The sequence below is a fragment of the Nanorana parkeri genome, unplaced genomic scaffold (assembly GCF_000935625.1).
Source record: "Nanorana parkeri isolate BGI_ZX_2015 unplaced genomic scaffold, ASM93562v1 scaffold836, whole genome shotgun sequence".
NCBI classification, from domain to species: Eukaryota; Metazoa; Chordata; class Amphibia; order Anura; family Dicroglossidae; genus Nanorana; species Nanorana parkeri.
The window spans coordinates 95,334-109,854 of NW_017307104.1; the positions used below are offsets into that span (position 1 = coordinate 95,334).

General features: G+C 43.6%; 1 protein-coding gene across 1 annotated transcript in view; it reads left to right on the forward strand.

Moving 5' to 3' along the window:
- The window catches only part of LOC108794331 (receptor-type tyrosine-protein phosphatase S-like), a 291,487-nt gene that overhangs the window by 90,645 nt on the left and 186,321 nt on the right, over nucleotides 1-14,521 (forward strand). The window contains exon 8 of the mRNA XM_018565355.1: nucleotides 4,081-4,214. Within this exon, the coding sequence (XP_018420857.1) occupies nucleotides 4,081-4,214 (134 nt within the window). The remainder of the gene's footprint in view (nucleotides 1-4,080; nucleotides 4,215-14,521) is intronic.

Here is a 14,521-nt window from a genome sequence, read left to right on the forward strand (position 1 = left end):
CTGAATGTCTACCAGTATCAGAAGTTGTGAAAGAGGGACACCTAGAAAATATTTTTTTTTTAATTGAACACAGCATTCCGCTGAGAACATACACCCTAGAAAAATTCTACTGCGGCGTCTCAGTATACGGCGAGCTGTAGCTCGCCGTATACTGAGCTTAGGGTAACTGGAGGACGCTAGTTTGTGTCCTCCCGTTACCCTAAGGAGAACTATGGGGAAAAACACTAACCAAATAGTTCTCCTTTAATGTTAGGTGATAGAAGGGGCAAAATAAAATGGGGTCTGTATCTGCCTATAGTATGCCCTGTACTCCGTCTGCAGTCCTGGTACCCACATTTACTGTTTTATGAGTGACAGTCTCAGAGATGCACATAATCCTGAAGGATCACTTTCATAAAATAAAACAGAATATAACAGAAGCTAATATGTTGCCTAAGCCTAACCTAAAGAACAGCAATGATTAACTGCTGAGAAAATAAAAACTATAGTGCAGGGGGCAGGTTATTGTAACAATAGAAAGATTTCCTCCAGCACACCATAAGTTGAAAAAGCAAAATATTTTATTGCCAATAGCTGTATCTCATTGGCAAGCGCTTTCTGGGCCTCGCAGGGTCCTCTTCATCAGGCTTAGAGGTTATTATAACATTCTACGTAGTATAAAGAGTTTAATGTACAGTTTTCAGAGTGCAGTGGTGAGGAGTATGTATCGTAGAACATTTTCATTGCTTGTCAGTGGGAGGGAAAACTGCTTCGGTATCAGTAGGGGGAGGGAAGCACTGGTGGTAGCAGGGGAGGCGGAAATAACCTGCTGTCAGTAGGTCCTGGAAAGAAAAAACGCCCCACATTGGTGTGGTTTTTCAGAGGTAAAATGCCCTCTTGTCAGCAGTCTGAAAAATGCTTGAGGTGGTTGACCAGTGGGGGGATAAATACCTGGCTTCAGTGTCCATTTTTGAATAAATGCCCTCATAGGAGTGGTCAGTAGGAGAAAGACTGCCCTGACTAATTTTAGCAAATCAGATATATACTATATTGCCAAAAGTATTGGGACGCCTGCCTTTACATGCACATGACTTTTATTTGCATCCCAGTCTTAGTGCGTAGGGTTCAATATTGAGTTGGCCCACCCTTTGCCGTTATAACAGCTTCAACTCTTCTGGGAAGGCATCCACAAGGTTTAGGAATGTGTCTATGGGAATGTTTGACCATTCTTCCAGAAGAAGCATTTTTTGCGTCTGCAGAGGAATGGAACGCAGCCAATGTTTTGCCACGCGTCATATTGCACTGCGGGAGGGGGGGTCGGTGGAAGCGGTGCCATTGAAGTCTCTGTGTCACGTCCCCCCCACCCCAAGGGTTAAGGTTATGATTGCAGCTGCGGAGTTAGGTGGCATAATAGTTGAGTTAATTCGAAGTGTATAACGACTGTTCAGACTTGAACCCCAGACGTCACTCTCAGACTTGCACGGAGAGTTAGGGGTTCGTGCATCATAAGCCGTAGTAAACTTGTCCTTAACAGTGGTTATTACTTCATAGACCACTCTTAGGTTAGTGAGGAGGTACAGGTTAAATAAATAGGTAGGATCTGCTGGGAATGGTAGTCCAATGTCAAGAATACTAATAACGAACCTGAATATATGAACGTAAGTATATGGAGGTGTGTGCACCAGTCTCTTAGTAGGTAGTGTTCCACAGTTGAACGCACCCGCCCCGAATGCGGACCGCGGAAGCCCTTACACTCTGTAAGAAACATAATTTCTGCTAGTAGAAAGGATGCATGAAGTCTTAGTTCCATCCCTCTGCTCATCTAGTTGTTAGAGGTCTTTAACAAAAGCAATGCTGGTGTCACAATAAATACAACATGAATAGAAAGCAAAGGGATCTTCTTTTCCTCCCCCTCATATTAAAACTCTTATTATGAATGCCTAACTTCTTGTCCCTGTTACTCGTTCAGCAAATTCCCGCTCAGTGTACTGCTGGCAAATGCCAAGCACATCAGCACAGCAACCCGCTCCCCACTCTACTGAAAGTTGCTAATAGCCAATCAACCAAGGGTACAAGCTCACAGTAGCTTTCCTGGTCCTCTGGCTTCACAGAGAGTTGTCTGTGTACATGCCATCAAAGTGAAACCTCTGAGAAGTTGGAGCTTTTTTGTTGTTGTTTTTTTGTTACTTGCATACAAAAAAAGCACAAGGACAACATTCACGGACAGGGTTTTTTAGCTTTATTTTCCTTGATTGTCCATAAAATAAAGGTTGGTTGTCAACCCTGATGGCGACATGCTTTAGGTGTGCTTATCTGCACTATGATGCACTTAGATATGCAAAGTGCATTGCAAAACACGCTGACCTCTGTTTTAATGCATTAAATTAATTCACCTTTTCAATGGCAAAAAAATGCACTGAAACTCAGATGTGAATGGGCTCATAAGGTTCTTATAAAATGATTAGAAGAGACGGTACCTTCCTTTAGATTCATCTGCAAAACTTTTTTGTCCTTTACATATCTGTGCAAAGTGGTGCAGATTAGTTTTAATGAAGCGTGTTTTGTGGAGTTTAACAGGTACATTGGTGGTAGGGTTATTGAACCAGGGTTAGAGCAATGACCACCACTATTGTTCTTTGTCAGTGACATGCCATTTATTTGAATTTAATTTAAACATACAGTATCAATGAAATGCATGGTGAATATTTACTGAATTTAAAGTTTTCTTACACTGTCCTTGAACATATTTGATTCTGACATCGGGGGGCGCTGGCCACCGTAAGTCAGAAAAAAAACCCACCATAGGAATGTATAGATAGATTCCTATTGGCGATTTCACTTTGCAACAGCCAATAGCTAACTAGATATTGCACCCGCCCTCTGCTGCTTCCAATCAGCAGATGGGGGGCATGCAGTTCTCCATCAGGTCCTCTCTAGTGATTGACAGCAGCAGAGGGCGGGTGCAATAGCTAGTTTGCTATTGGCTATTGCAAAGTGAAATAGCCAATATGAATCTAGCTATGCATTACTATGGTGGTTTTTTTTTTTAATTCTGACGGCGTACACCAGTGGTTCTCAACCTCTGGGTCGCTGTGTGATTTCTGCTGTGCTAGGTAAGAGTCCTCCTTAGCACTCTCCCAGCGCAGCAGTGTCAGTTCTCCCGCCACGCCGCCAGATGTCGCTGAAGCAGCCGCGTCATCCCTAAAGTTTACCGTTGGGGGTCACCACAACTTGGCAAATGTTACCAAGGGGTCCCGGCCCTAGAAAGGTTGAGAACCACTGGTGTATGAGTTAGCTGCAGCTGTCAGGAGCAATTGATTACAATGTGCTTTTTTTTCTTTACATTGTACTTTGATGTATACCTATTGTTATGTGAGCAAGTTCGTTTTTGTCAAGACAGCACAACTGCTCTTCTGTTTTCTATATCAATGATTTCTCACTTTTCTGTTCATGGATCATGTACAAAATTGTATGTGTTTCTGCAACACAAGAAAACGTGGGGTTTTTTTTCAGACGTGCATTGTAGCTCACCAAAACAAATGGTCCAAAAGTACCATGTACTAGCATTGAAAATTCACCCCGAGCCAGACTCGGGATTACCGCCAGGGAGGTTTAAAGTGCGTGGATTTCTTTGGTGGGTTTTTATGCATTGGGCAGCCCATTGGAATAAAAAGGCTGCCCAAATGTGCTGCACATTTGTGAATCAAATGTGACACACACGGTTGTGAAACAAGGCTTAGTAAAGTGTTTCTCCAGCCAGATCCTTTTTTGGGGGGGATAAGGTGAGGAGAAGTTAGAACCTCTGTCAGTTTTGCTTTCTGTGTCCTCATTGGAGAAATTTCCCTTCCAGTCTGTTGCTGGCTACAACATTGTAACCAGTACAAAACCTCCAGGAAACCTCCAATAGGAGGTAGGAGAAGACTAGAACCTAAGTAGCATGTGCCTCCATTAGAAATTTTCACTTCTTGTCTTGGTCACAATGTTGTCACCAGGGCAGCAAATGATGGAAAATATAATTGATGCCCCAGGCGGTAATATACTTTTGGAACAATGGTAAAATGTGAAACAATTTTATTTTTACCTTTTTTTTTCTTTTTGTAGTTCCTGGACAGCCAATGAATTTTAGAGCTGAAGCCAAATCAGAAACCAGCATTAGTCTCACCTGGAGTCCTCCACGCCAGGACAGTATTGTGAAGTATGAAGTGATTTACAAAGAAGGCGAGAAAGGGCTTGAGGTAGGTAGAGAATGGTTGTCAGAATCTCATACAACACTTTAGGTACAGTAAGTGTCTATTACAGAAAATGTAAGTGCACAGACTACAGCAAGCATGCAACATGTGTAAATGTTGAGCTATTAATTTGAGATGGGTAAAAATATTCCTGTATGAATAATTACTAATTATTATTGCCTAAGTTGAGTTGCTTGTTGTTCCTTTACACATAGAACCAATAAAAAAAAAAATCAGCGTTGGGTGTATGATGGTGTGGCATAATTCAGCACTTTCTTTATGAAGCATGATGAATGAATTTTGATTGTGCTTTACTGTACCACGGTTAAATCCAAAATATGATTATAGGTAATTACCTAATTGTGCAGGACACAGTATCTTGGTCTTAACTGTGGGTTTTACTTCCATTGATTTGACCCTGGCAAACAAAGGTATTACTGGTATAACTCCTCCAACTCCCAGCAAGCCTCAGGTTTTTGCTGGTGTCCTTAGTTGATGGACGTCTTCACCTGCTATGTGAGAAGCAAACCAATTTTTTTTTTTTCAAAGATACTTTTAGTAAGTTTACAGGTTCTCTATAGACACTGCTAGCTCCCCTGTTTGCAGGTTTCCAGATCAGTTGATTTCTTGGGTGAGCTTTTGGGGGGCCGTACCTAGATCCTGCCTGGAAGAAGATGTAGGACTGGTCTGTAATGTTGTTTCGGGCCCTGGATCCTGCGCAGGTGCCCACCTTGGCACATAGTGCATTGCATTCAGTTAGCTGCAGGGTGCTATACAGGTCCAGAGCCGTGGTCCACTCATTGGTGGAGCCCTGTCCCTGGAGACCATGAGAGACCCTGGGAGGGCGAAGCAAGCATGGGTCTGCCTCTAACATCTTGTTTCCTGCTCAAGAGAGAAGAAACTGCCACTATAAATCTATACAAATATCCTTCCTTGGTGCTCAGCGTGCTGTTCTATCCCCTATAGGCTAGAAGAGGAATGCTGTGTAGACGGATTAGCGGATACGCTTTGCCAGATCTCCATAATAAGCCTCCTTTTGATACACAAAGGATCCCCCCCTTCATCAGAAAATAAAAAAAAGGTTATATAGGTAAAGCCTTTGGCTCCTGAGATAAAGAAGAGTTACTTTCATTTTCCTCAGGCCTCGAGCGCCATGTCCAAACCTGGCATAAATTTCCATAGGAAGACTTGGGCCTTAAAACTTGGCAAGTCTGGGAACAAGCCCTCCTCGCAATGAGGGTGTGTCGCCACTTGTCAGAGTTGGGGGATGTATGTCAGCTTTCATGGCCATCTGACCTCAAGAAATTCCAGCTGTCTGCGCACAGTATCCAGGAGCTACAAATTGCCTGTTTCATGCGGTCATATTAGCCACCTCCTCCAAAAGCAGACGGGTCTGTACGCTGCTCTTCTGCAGCTCCTCTTAGGGGTGTTCATTGTCCTCATCCCAAATGAAGAATAATTCCAGGCGTTCTACTTAAACCTCTTTACTGATTAAAAGAATTATTGGTGCTATTCTAAATCTCAACAGATTCCTTAGAGTTCAGAAGTGCTGCAAGGAATTTACCAACTTGGTCATTGCTTCCCTTCAACAGGGGGATCTTTGGGCCCGTGTGGACATAGATGCTTCCTGAGCCATGTATCCCTTTACTTTGGTCTGTCCACAGAACCTAGGTTTTTCACCAAGGTGCTTTTAGCTGGTTCTCTGTCTCAATGTATCCATGTAGCAGAATATCTCCTTTTAAAAGGAAACAGTCAGGCCACGCCCAGTGGACAATGATTTGGTTGCATCTTCAAACCTCAGAAATCAGTGTTGGATCCAAGTCTTCACTATGAGTATATGGGCCTAGTTTTGCTATATGGTTCTATTCAGGGTCTTACTCCCCCCGAGAGAAAATGTAGTCCCTCTGCTCACTATTCACTTTTGCATGAGGGTTCTGGGTCTGACGATAGCCTCCTTTTGAGATGGTACCAAATGCCCAATTTCTCTCCGGGCCATTGCAACATAATCTGGCTGTGTGGGGGTCTCTGGAACGCGCCATGCACCTGACCTGCTCGGTGAGACTTTGTCAGCAAAAGTCCCGCTCTGCGCATGCGCAGCGGAGAACGAACACGCGCAGGCGCAGCTGAGAACAAACACGCGCAGTCGGCAGTGACGTGCGGAAATCCGCGCCAAGTGGCGCACAGGAAGTGACGTCATAGATAGATTCACGGCCCTATTTAAACCCAGCTCAAACGCCCACTAGTTGCTGGTTTGTCTTTCCAGTTTGTGTGTGCTCCGTGTATCCTGTTTTGCCTGATCCTGTATTCTCCTGATCTCCCTGGATTGTGACTCGTTCCTGTTTTGCCGACTATCCTTGCTTGCTGCCTGCCTTATTGACCTCGGACTGTTCTCTGGATATTCTTCTGCCTGCTCCTTCTTGCACCGCATCGGATCTCCCGGCTTGTTTTGACATCGATTACTGGATCTACCAAAAGCCCTCGTGCCACTCATTGTCCGCCTGGCCTTTGTCCCCAATCTCAAAGGCCACAAGACACGGGGTGCAAGTGGAGCCTCCTCATACCTTCGGTCTCAACACCAGGTACCTAATAGACTTTCACTGACGAAGTGGAATTCCATTCCAGGGTTGGAGTAAGCAAATCCTTACTCATGTTGTGAAAGGTTCTCATGATACATTCCAGCCTTTCAGGCTGGGAGGAGTCCTGAAGACCACTTCAGTTTAGGGCACCATTGGAGAAAGCTCGGCTTTTCATCAACATCCTGGAATTCAGGGAAGTTTAGTTGTCCTGTCAGTGCTGGACCAAGTGCAACCCAGTGGGACAATGCCCTCAGCAGTAGCCTACTTAAATCATCAGGGTGACATCAGTTGTCTTGCAGCTCATAGAAAAGCAGATCTCATTTTGGCTTGGCCAGAACCTCACTTTCCAGCACTGACCGTCTACATCCCACGCATGGATAATTGGCAGGTACACTCCTGGCCAAAAGTGTTGAGAATGACACAAATATTAATTTTCACAAAGTCTGCTGCTTCAGTTTGTATGAGGGCAATTTGCATATACTCCAGAATGTTATGTTTGTTTAATTACATTTATTAGTTTTTAGTTTACAACCATTCCATTTCCATATACATTTGTATACCTTCATACATTTATCCATCCTATCTCATAAAGGGGGGTGTTAAAAAAAAATGCTGAATAGGGGGAGTATACGTGACCGTTTTAAATGCAAGGTCTTCTCTTTGAAATCTACTTTAGTGTTCCATTTGTCCTTTTTTATACTCCCATTGTATTCACTACTGATAGTTATTTTAAGTGAGGTAAACTAAATGGTATACTCATCTCTTCAGGGAAGCCTATCCCACCTCAACCTAACCACTGAACCATCACGTTCTCAAACAAGTCATCCCCACACAGCTACCTCCTCATGTATCACTTCTCCCTCCCCTTTTAGATTGTAAGCCCCCAGGGGCAGGGCCCTCCTTACCATCTTGTCTTGAATTGTATTGTGATTGTAATGTCTTCCTTATATTGTAAAGCGCTGTCCAAAATATTGGCGCTATACAAATACTATGTAATAATTCCATGTGTAACCCAGTTTTAAATCTAATTTAATTTAGTTATCTTCTTATTCATTCTCTAGTGTTTAGTGTATGTGAAAAAAAAGACACCCCACATCTCTTCTCTTTTGATGACATGGCAAAACAATCCCAAATTAAAATCCCACAAATGAAACAAAAACAATACAAAAACAAGAAAGAACCAATTGGGGGTGATAGAGACAGGAGTGGGGGGAGGGGGGGTTACCCCATCCCCGTCTCCTCTTTTTGGAAGGATTCAATATTTCCAGCACTCTTTAGTCACTTCTGTGGGCAATTATGTCCGTCAATTTTTCCTGATTCCCATCTTTACCTTTTTTCTTTTTTCTTATAATCCCTTCTTCCCTCTTTCTTAATCCTCATGTGGGGCTTTTATTAGATTCAATCATATGTATAGTATATATTTTCGTTTTTTTTAAATCTAGTCCAGGTTTTATAAAAGCCTTTGTAGTCATCATTACTCATATGGATTAATTCCTCCATTAATCGCAGCCTGTCTATTCGTTCAAAACAATTATTTTATTGATGGAATGTTTAAGGATTGCCAATATTTTGGATGAGAGCTTTAGCCGCATTAAGCATAAAAGGTATTAAAGTTTTTTAAATATATTCTTACAGTGGTCTACAAGGAGAAAGCCTCGGAAATGAAAGTAGCTACATTTTACCAGAATTGGGTCAGTAATAAAGGAAAATTTAAGTCCTGAGTATTAATTGGCTCCAGTTTCCAAGATACAGCTTCAGGTCAAAATTATGAGGGGATGTGTAATTATGCTCCATAACTTTGCAAAATGTGATATAGCAATGAGAATGATGCCACGCCAACCATTATAAATGTATCTTTTTATTGATACCAATAACATAACTTTCCATTCATGTATTTGTTTTTTCATGTAACATTTTCATGCTCATAGTCTTTATCATCATCTGAGTATAGAGAGTAGGATTCCAGTGGATCTGGAATAGAAGAGTCCTCACTATGGGGTACAGGATGCAATGTGGATGGAATGTTTGGATATTCCCCAGTCCACTTCTTTCTTGAGATCCCTTTTGCAATTGAGGGAACCATGCAAAAATAGCAGTCGATACTATGGTGGGTTCCCTCCACATCATTGGGACTTTTTCTTCTGGTTTAGCCAATGACGCAGATAAGTTGCACATGTAATGCAAGAATAATGCGGGGCCCAACTTTTGTCCTTATCCCCAATTTTGCATCCAAAATATAGGTGGTATGCCTTTTTTACCAATGCCGCCATACTGCACTATTAAGATGCAAATGTAACCTCGCCACAAATGTAGCAGAAGTTGTCTGCGTTGTTTACACAGTTTCGAGGCATCTTGGCTTCTGAGGGAAAATATCACTCAACTGTTCCTTGGAAATGTTAGGCACGGACACTTTCACAAGCCACCAGATGTAACTCTATGAGGCGTAGGCAAATATACTTGCCTGTGTATAAATCTTGTGAAATATCTTGAAAACTTTTTACGTTAATAAGTAATTCATTTTTTTATGAGACTCATTTTATTTTATTTTTTTAACTAACTTTTTTTTTTTTTACACCTAACTTGATTGCTATCACATTGGGGGCTAACCAGCAGCGGTGAGGGAGGGAGCACGGCAGCCAAAGGGTAAGTGTATTGCATGGTATTACAAGCGATCGGCCGGCTGTTAACACTCCCGGCTGTAGTATGCTTGAGTGCACCTGCAAGCACCGGGAAGCATCCGCCGTCCGCCCGTTTTTTTTTTACAATGGGCAGAAAGCAAGGGGTTAATATGGACATTTAAAAAAAAATTAGATACGTGTCGATACCTCCATTGATCTAAAGTGTGTAAGCCCCATTTTTCCCTCAATGCGTGCAATGGGAGCAAATCATCCCCTTGGATTATATCTCTTAAGTCGTAGCCTATCTGAATCCGTCCAATGTAGGAAAGATTGATCATACCTTCCTGCAGGGAAATTGTTTGTTCCTGTTAATATCATAAGTATTGAGCTATACGGCCACTGGTTTTTGCAGGAAAGATAATCCCACGTTTTCAATGTCACTATTGTTATAGGTAGGATAGTACTAGTCAACCTGCGTTTTTAGATGGTGGCTCCCATATAAATTCAGAAAGTTTGACATCACTCACAGCTTCTTTAATGCCCAACCATCCTTTTTTTGAAATATTATATGTCCAATCTACTATTCTTATTGGGCGGCCATATGATGACTTTTAAGATCTGGTAATGCCATTCCACAAGACTGCATCCTTCTACATAGTGTAGCATATGATATTCTTGGTCTTTTATGTTGCCACACAAATCTAGAGATTAATTTCTTTAAAGTAGTTAAGTATGTCTCGGGTAAAGTAAAGGGTAACATCATTTTAACTATATTTATTCTGCCCAGCCATGAAAAGGGTCTTGAGGAATATTGCTTAAAATCGGCTTTTATAGAATTTTTAATAGCGGTATATAATTTTGTAGCTAAAAATCTATAAATTTAGGAGTAAGGGATATCACTAAGTAGTCCATTTGACCTTATATATGAAGGGAACATTTGGTTTTAAGCCCTTGCTTGCTTTTTTCGTTACTGTAATATTTAAGATCTTTGATTTTCCGTTGTTTATTTTAAAATTGGATGATTCCCAATATCTTTTTCTGAAACAATATTTTTATTGAAATTTTTCAAATACAATAGAAAGATAGTGGTTCACAGTGCATCGATACATCGGTTCTTCTGTATAATCAAAGATTCACAGGTGCTATATGAATTTATAACAAATATGCACACTCAGGGAACAGGGCGACCAAGTGGTCTTGAGCGCTCATCACACACAATCAACATTGTAGCCAATTCTTAGAGGTCGATTCCATGTGCCCTGGTAGTGAGCCAAATAACAACCAGTAACATAAGGTGGGGCAAGGCCCCAAGAAATAAAAAAGGGGGAGTGGGGGTAAAGGGTGTTAGGGGGGGAGTAGTTAACCGGTCACCCGTACTACTAGGGAATAGGGGGGTCCCATGTTTCGCTTACACCAAGCATTCTATTGAACATCCGTGCCTTGCCACTCGTCACTCCTCGTACAGTTTTCCAGTAGCCGTCCAACCAACCTCATATACCTCGGTAGCTCATGGGGTCTATCCCAGGGTGACTGGACGAGAGCCATGGTTCCCACACACTCAGGAACCTAGAGTGTTTATCTTCCAAGATACTAGATAGTCTCTCATTTAGCATAATATGATCCAGAATGTGCACGAATTCAACATAGGGGAGTTGTTGTTTCTTCCAGTTTCTTGCCAGCGTCAGTTTGGCTGCCAGGAAAATGAAGTGCGCCAGAGCCCTTTTGAGGCTTATTAAATCCTGGGATGGTCATATGGAACAGGGCATAATGAACATTTATTGGTACATGTGTAGAGAAAAGGGAGCCAATTAGTTTAAATACCCTGACCAAAATCGAGTAGCTAGGGGGCAGCTCCACTAGGTATGGAGCATATCTCCCGTCTCTTGGCATCCCCGGAAACAGGTATTCGAGGTCGTGGGGAATAGGCGTGCCACCCTGGCCGGGACCAGGTACCACCTCATCATCACCTTGTAGGCCACCTCTGCATTTGTAACACTAATGGAGCATCTTGCGACATTGCGCCAAATCTGCTGCCATTCCCTTGTGGACCATTGCCTGTGTAGGTCCCCTTCCCAGCTGCGGACATAAGTGTGGGAAGTGTGGCTGTCCAGTCTTTTCAATTGTGAGTAGAGGATTGTTATGAGGCCTGGGCCTTCTGGGGAGTGAAAGCACATATGTTTGAAACAAGTAAATAAGTTAGTAGAATGTGAAATCCTTAACTGTCGGATTTAATTCTCTCCATACGTCCACTAGGTGGTCCCTTCTTCTAGTAAGAGTGGAGATCCAGTGGTGAAGTTGGAGATATCTAAAGTGTTCCACTCCTGGTATTTGGTTGTGTTCTCGCAAGTATTGCCAGGAGGGAATGGCGGATGAGCGCAGTAGGTCATGCACTACCCGAAATCCATTGTTTATCCATCAACTAAAGGCCGTGGGATTGTCCATGCCCGGCCTAAAGAGTGGTTGGGCAAACAAGGGGAGCAGTGGGAGATATGGTGAAAGCAGGTGTGCCGAGTATTTAATTGAGTCCCACACCTTTAATGTATGTAGCATGAGAAGGCTAAGGGTCCCTGGTCTATCACAGGCTGGTAACCAGGGCAAAGCCGTAAGAGGCATTGGGGAACAATTTGGGATTTCTAACATAAGCCAGAGAGGGGGTGAGCGCCGCTGGTGCATAGTTATCAGTGGTATGAGTTGAGCAGCTTGATAATACATCAGTACATTGGGAAGGCCCATTCCCCCATCGAGCTTACGATTCTATAAAGTAGTTCTCGCCACCCTGGCCCTGAGGGGGTGCCAGATAAACTGGAGGATACTCCGCTGCATCGATCGCAAAGCATATGAAGGGACCAGTACCGGCAAGGTTCTGAAGTGATACAAGAGTCTGGACACAAGCGTCATCTTAACCGCTGAAATTTTACCCAGGCAGGACAGATTATGGATTGTCCATGAGGTGAGTAATTGTTTCAATGATTTAAATAATGGGACATAATTTGCATAGTACAAGGTTTCATAATGACTTGGCCCAAGATAACGAAAAATGGGAGCGAACATGCTCATACATCAGGGCAGGTAGAGTTATATTCAAGGCAGCGGACTTCCCCCAGTTCACTGAGAGTCCGGAGATGGCGGAGAACTGCTTTAGGAGGTTGAGCAGGTTAGGGACTGTGATGTGCGGCTGCGTTAGGGTAAGCATAACGTCATCTGCGAACAGGCTGGCCTTACACTCCACCCCTGCTAAATCGATGCCTTTGATGTTGGGGTGAGAGCGAAGGAGTATGGCCAGGGGTTCAATTGCCAGCGCAAACAGGGCCGGAGACAGAGGGCATCCTTGGCGGGTGCCCCGGCAAATAGGAATCTCCTGGGATAGGTGCCCCAGATACTTGACTTGGGCCATCGGGTTAGAGTACAGGACCCGTAATCACATTATAAAGGATTCACCAAAACCCCATTTATGAAGGATGTAGTATAGGTAGTCCCATGAGATGGAGTCAAAAGCCCTCTGTAAATTAATAGCGATAATAGGAATCCTGGGATGTTACGAGACTTGAGGGTATGAATTAGGTGTATTATTTTGCAGATATTATCCCCTGCCTGCCTACCAGGGATAAAGCCCACTTGATACTGGGGAGTATGGAATTGAGTCGTGTGGCTAAGATTTTAGTTAAAATTTTGAGGTCAATGTTCAGCAAGGATATGGGCCTGTAGTTGTTGGGGTCCAAGGAGTCCTTGTCTGGTTTGGGGATCATTGATACATAGGCTAGGAGTGAGGAGGGATGTAATGTTCGGCCCTGTCTGAGGGAATTGAACATTGCTGCCAGTTTAGGTGCCAGCAGGGGGGCCAGTTTTTTATAGTATAGGACCGTAAAGCCATCGGGGCCAGGGGCCTTGGAGGGTTTGAGGTGCTTAATCGCCAGAAGTATTTCTTCCGTAGTTATAGCGGAGCTGAGGTGGTCCAAGTCCTCCCGTGTGATCTGCGGCAGTTCAACATCCTGCAAGATGTCGTCAGCTTTCTCAGCACTAAAAGTGCGAGATTTAGCATAGAGGGAGGTGAGGTTTTCCTGGAAAGATGTTAAAATATTTACGGGATTTGCAGAGATCGTGCCCCCTGGGGTGTTCAATCTAATGGGGGCTGGTCTATTAGGCAACGTTTTCAGTTTTCTGGCCAATAGTGTGCCAGGCTTGTTCGCCCGCGAGTAAAATCTGTGCTTGGTCCACCTCAGGGCCCTTTCTGCGCCCTGATCCAGCAAGAGGTTCAGCTCCGTCTTTACTGAATTAAGGCACGCCCGGAGACCACAGTCAAGTTTATCTTTTAGTGCTCGGTCTAGGACTTCTAACTCACCCTGTAACTCGGTTACCTTCTTCCCTCTCTTTTTTGCGGCGAGAGGCTAGTTCAATGAGCTGCCCCCGCAGTGTGACCTTATGGGCCTCCCATAGAACCACAGGAGAGCTAACGGACCCCTCATTCAGCTCAAAATATTGTTTAACGTATAGCTCAATAAGAGACATGTTCTCCACAGTGGACAACAATGATTCGTTAATGCTCCAATGCCCCCTACCCCGAGCTCCCCCCTCAAGGTGGAACTGCACTACATTCGGAGCATGGTCCGACCAGGGGACTGCTTTAATTTTAGCCGATGTAAAATGACTCAGGCAGCTTTGGGGGGTAAGGACATGATCAATTCTACAGAAAATCTGATGTGGGTTAGAGTAGAATGTGAAATCCTTAACTGTCGGATTTAATTGTCTCCATACGTCCACTAGGTGGTGCTCATTCAATAGGGTTAGAAAGGCAGAGTTATCGAAGTGCATGTTCCTATCTTGGGCTGGGCTGTGTGCCTTTTTGGTTTTATCCAGAGTGGGATGGATTACCAGGTTGGAGTCCCTGACTAGGAAGAGAAGGCCCTTGGCATGATGTGCCACTGTTTGAAATAGATGGGACAGAAATCGGAGCTGGTGAGCATTAGGGGTATAATATGTGACAAAAGTCACGTCGACATCGAATAGGGTGCCAACCAAGAGGATGTAGCGGCCCGTGGGATCAGCTATTTCGGTATGGCATATAAAAGGTAGGGATCGCCGAAAGGCTATCAGGACCCCCCTTTTCTTTTCAGTAAAGTTA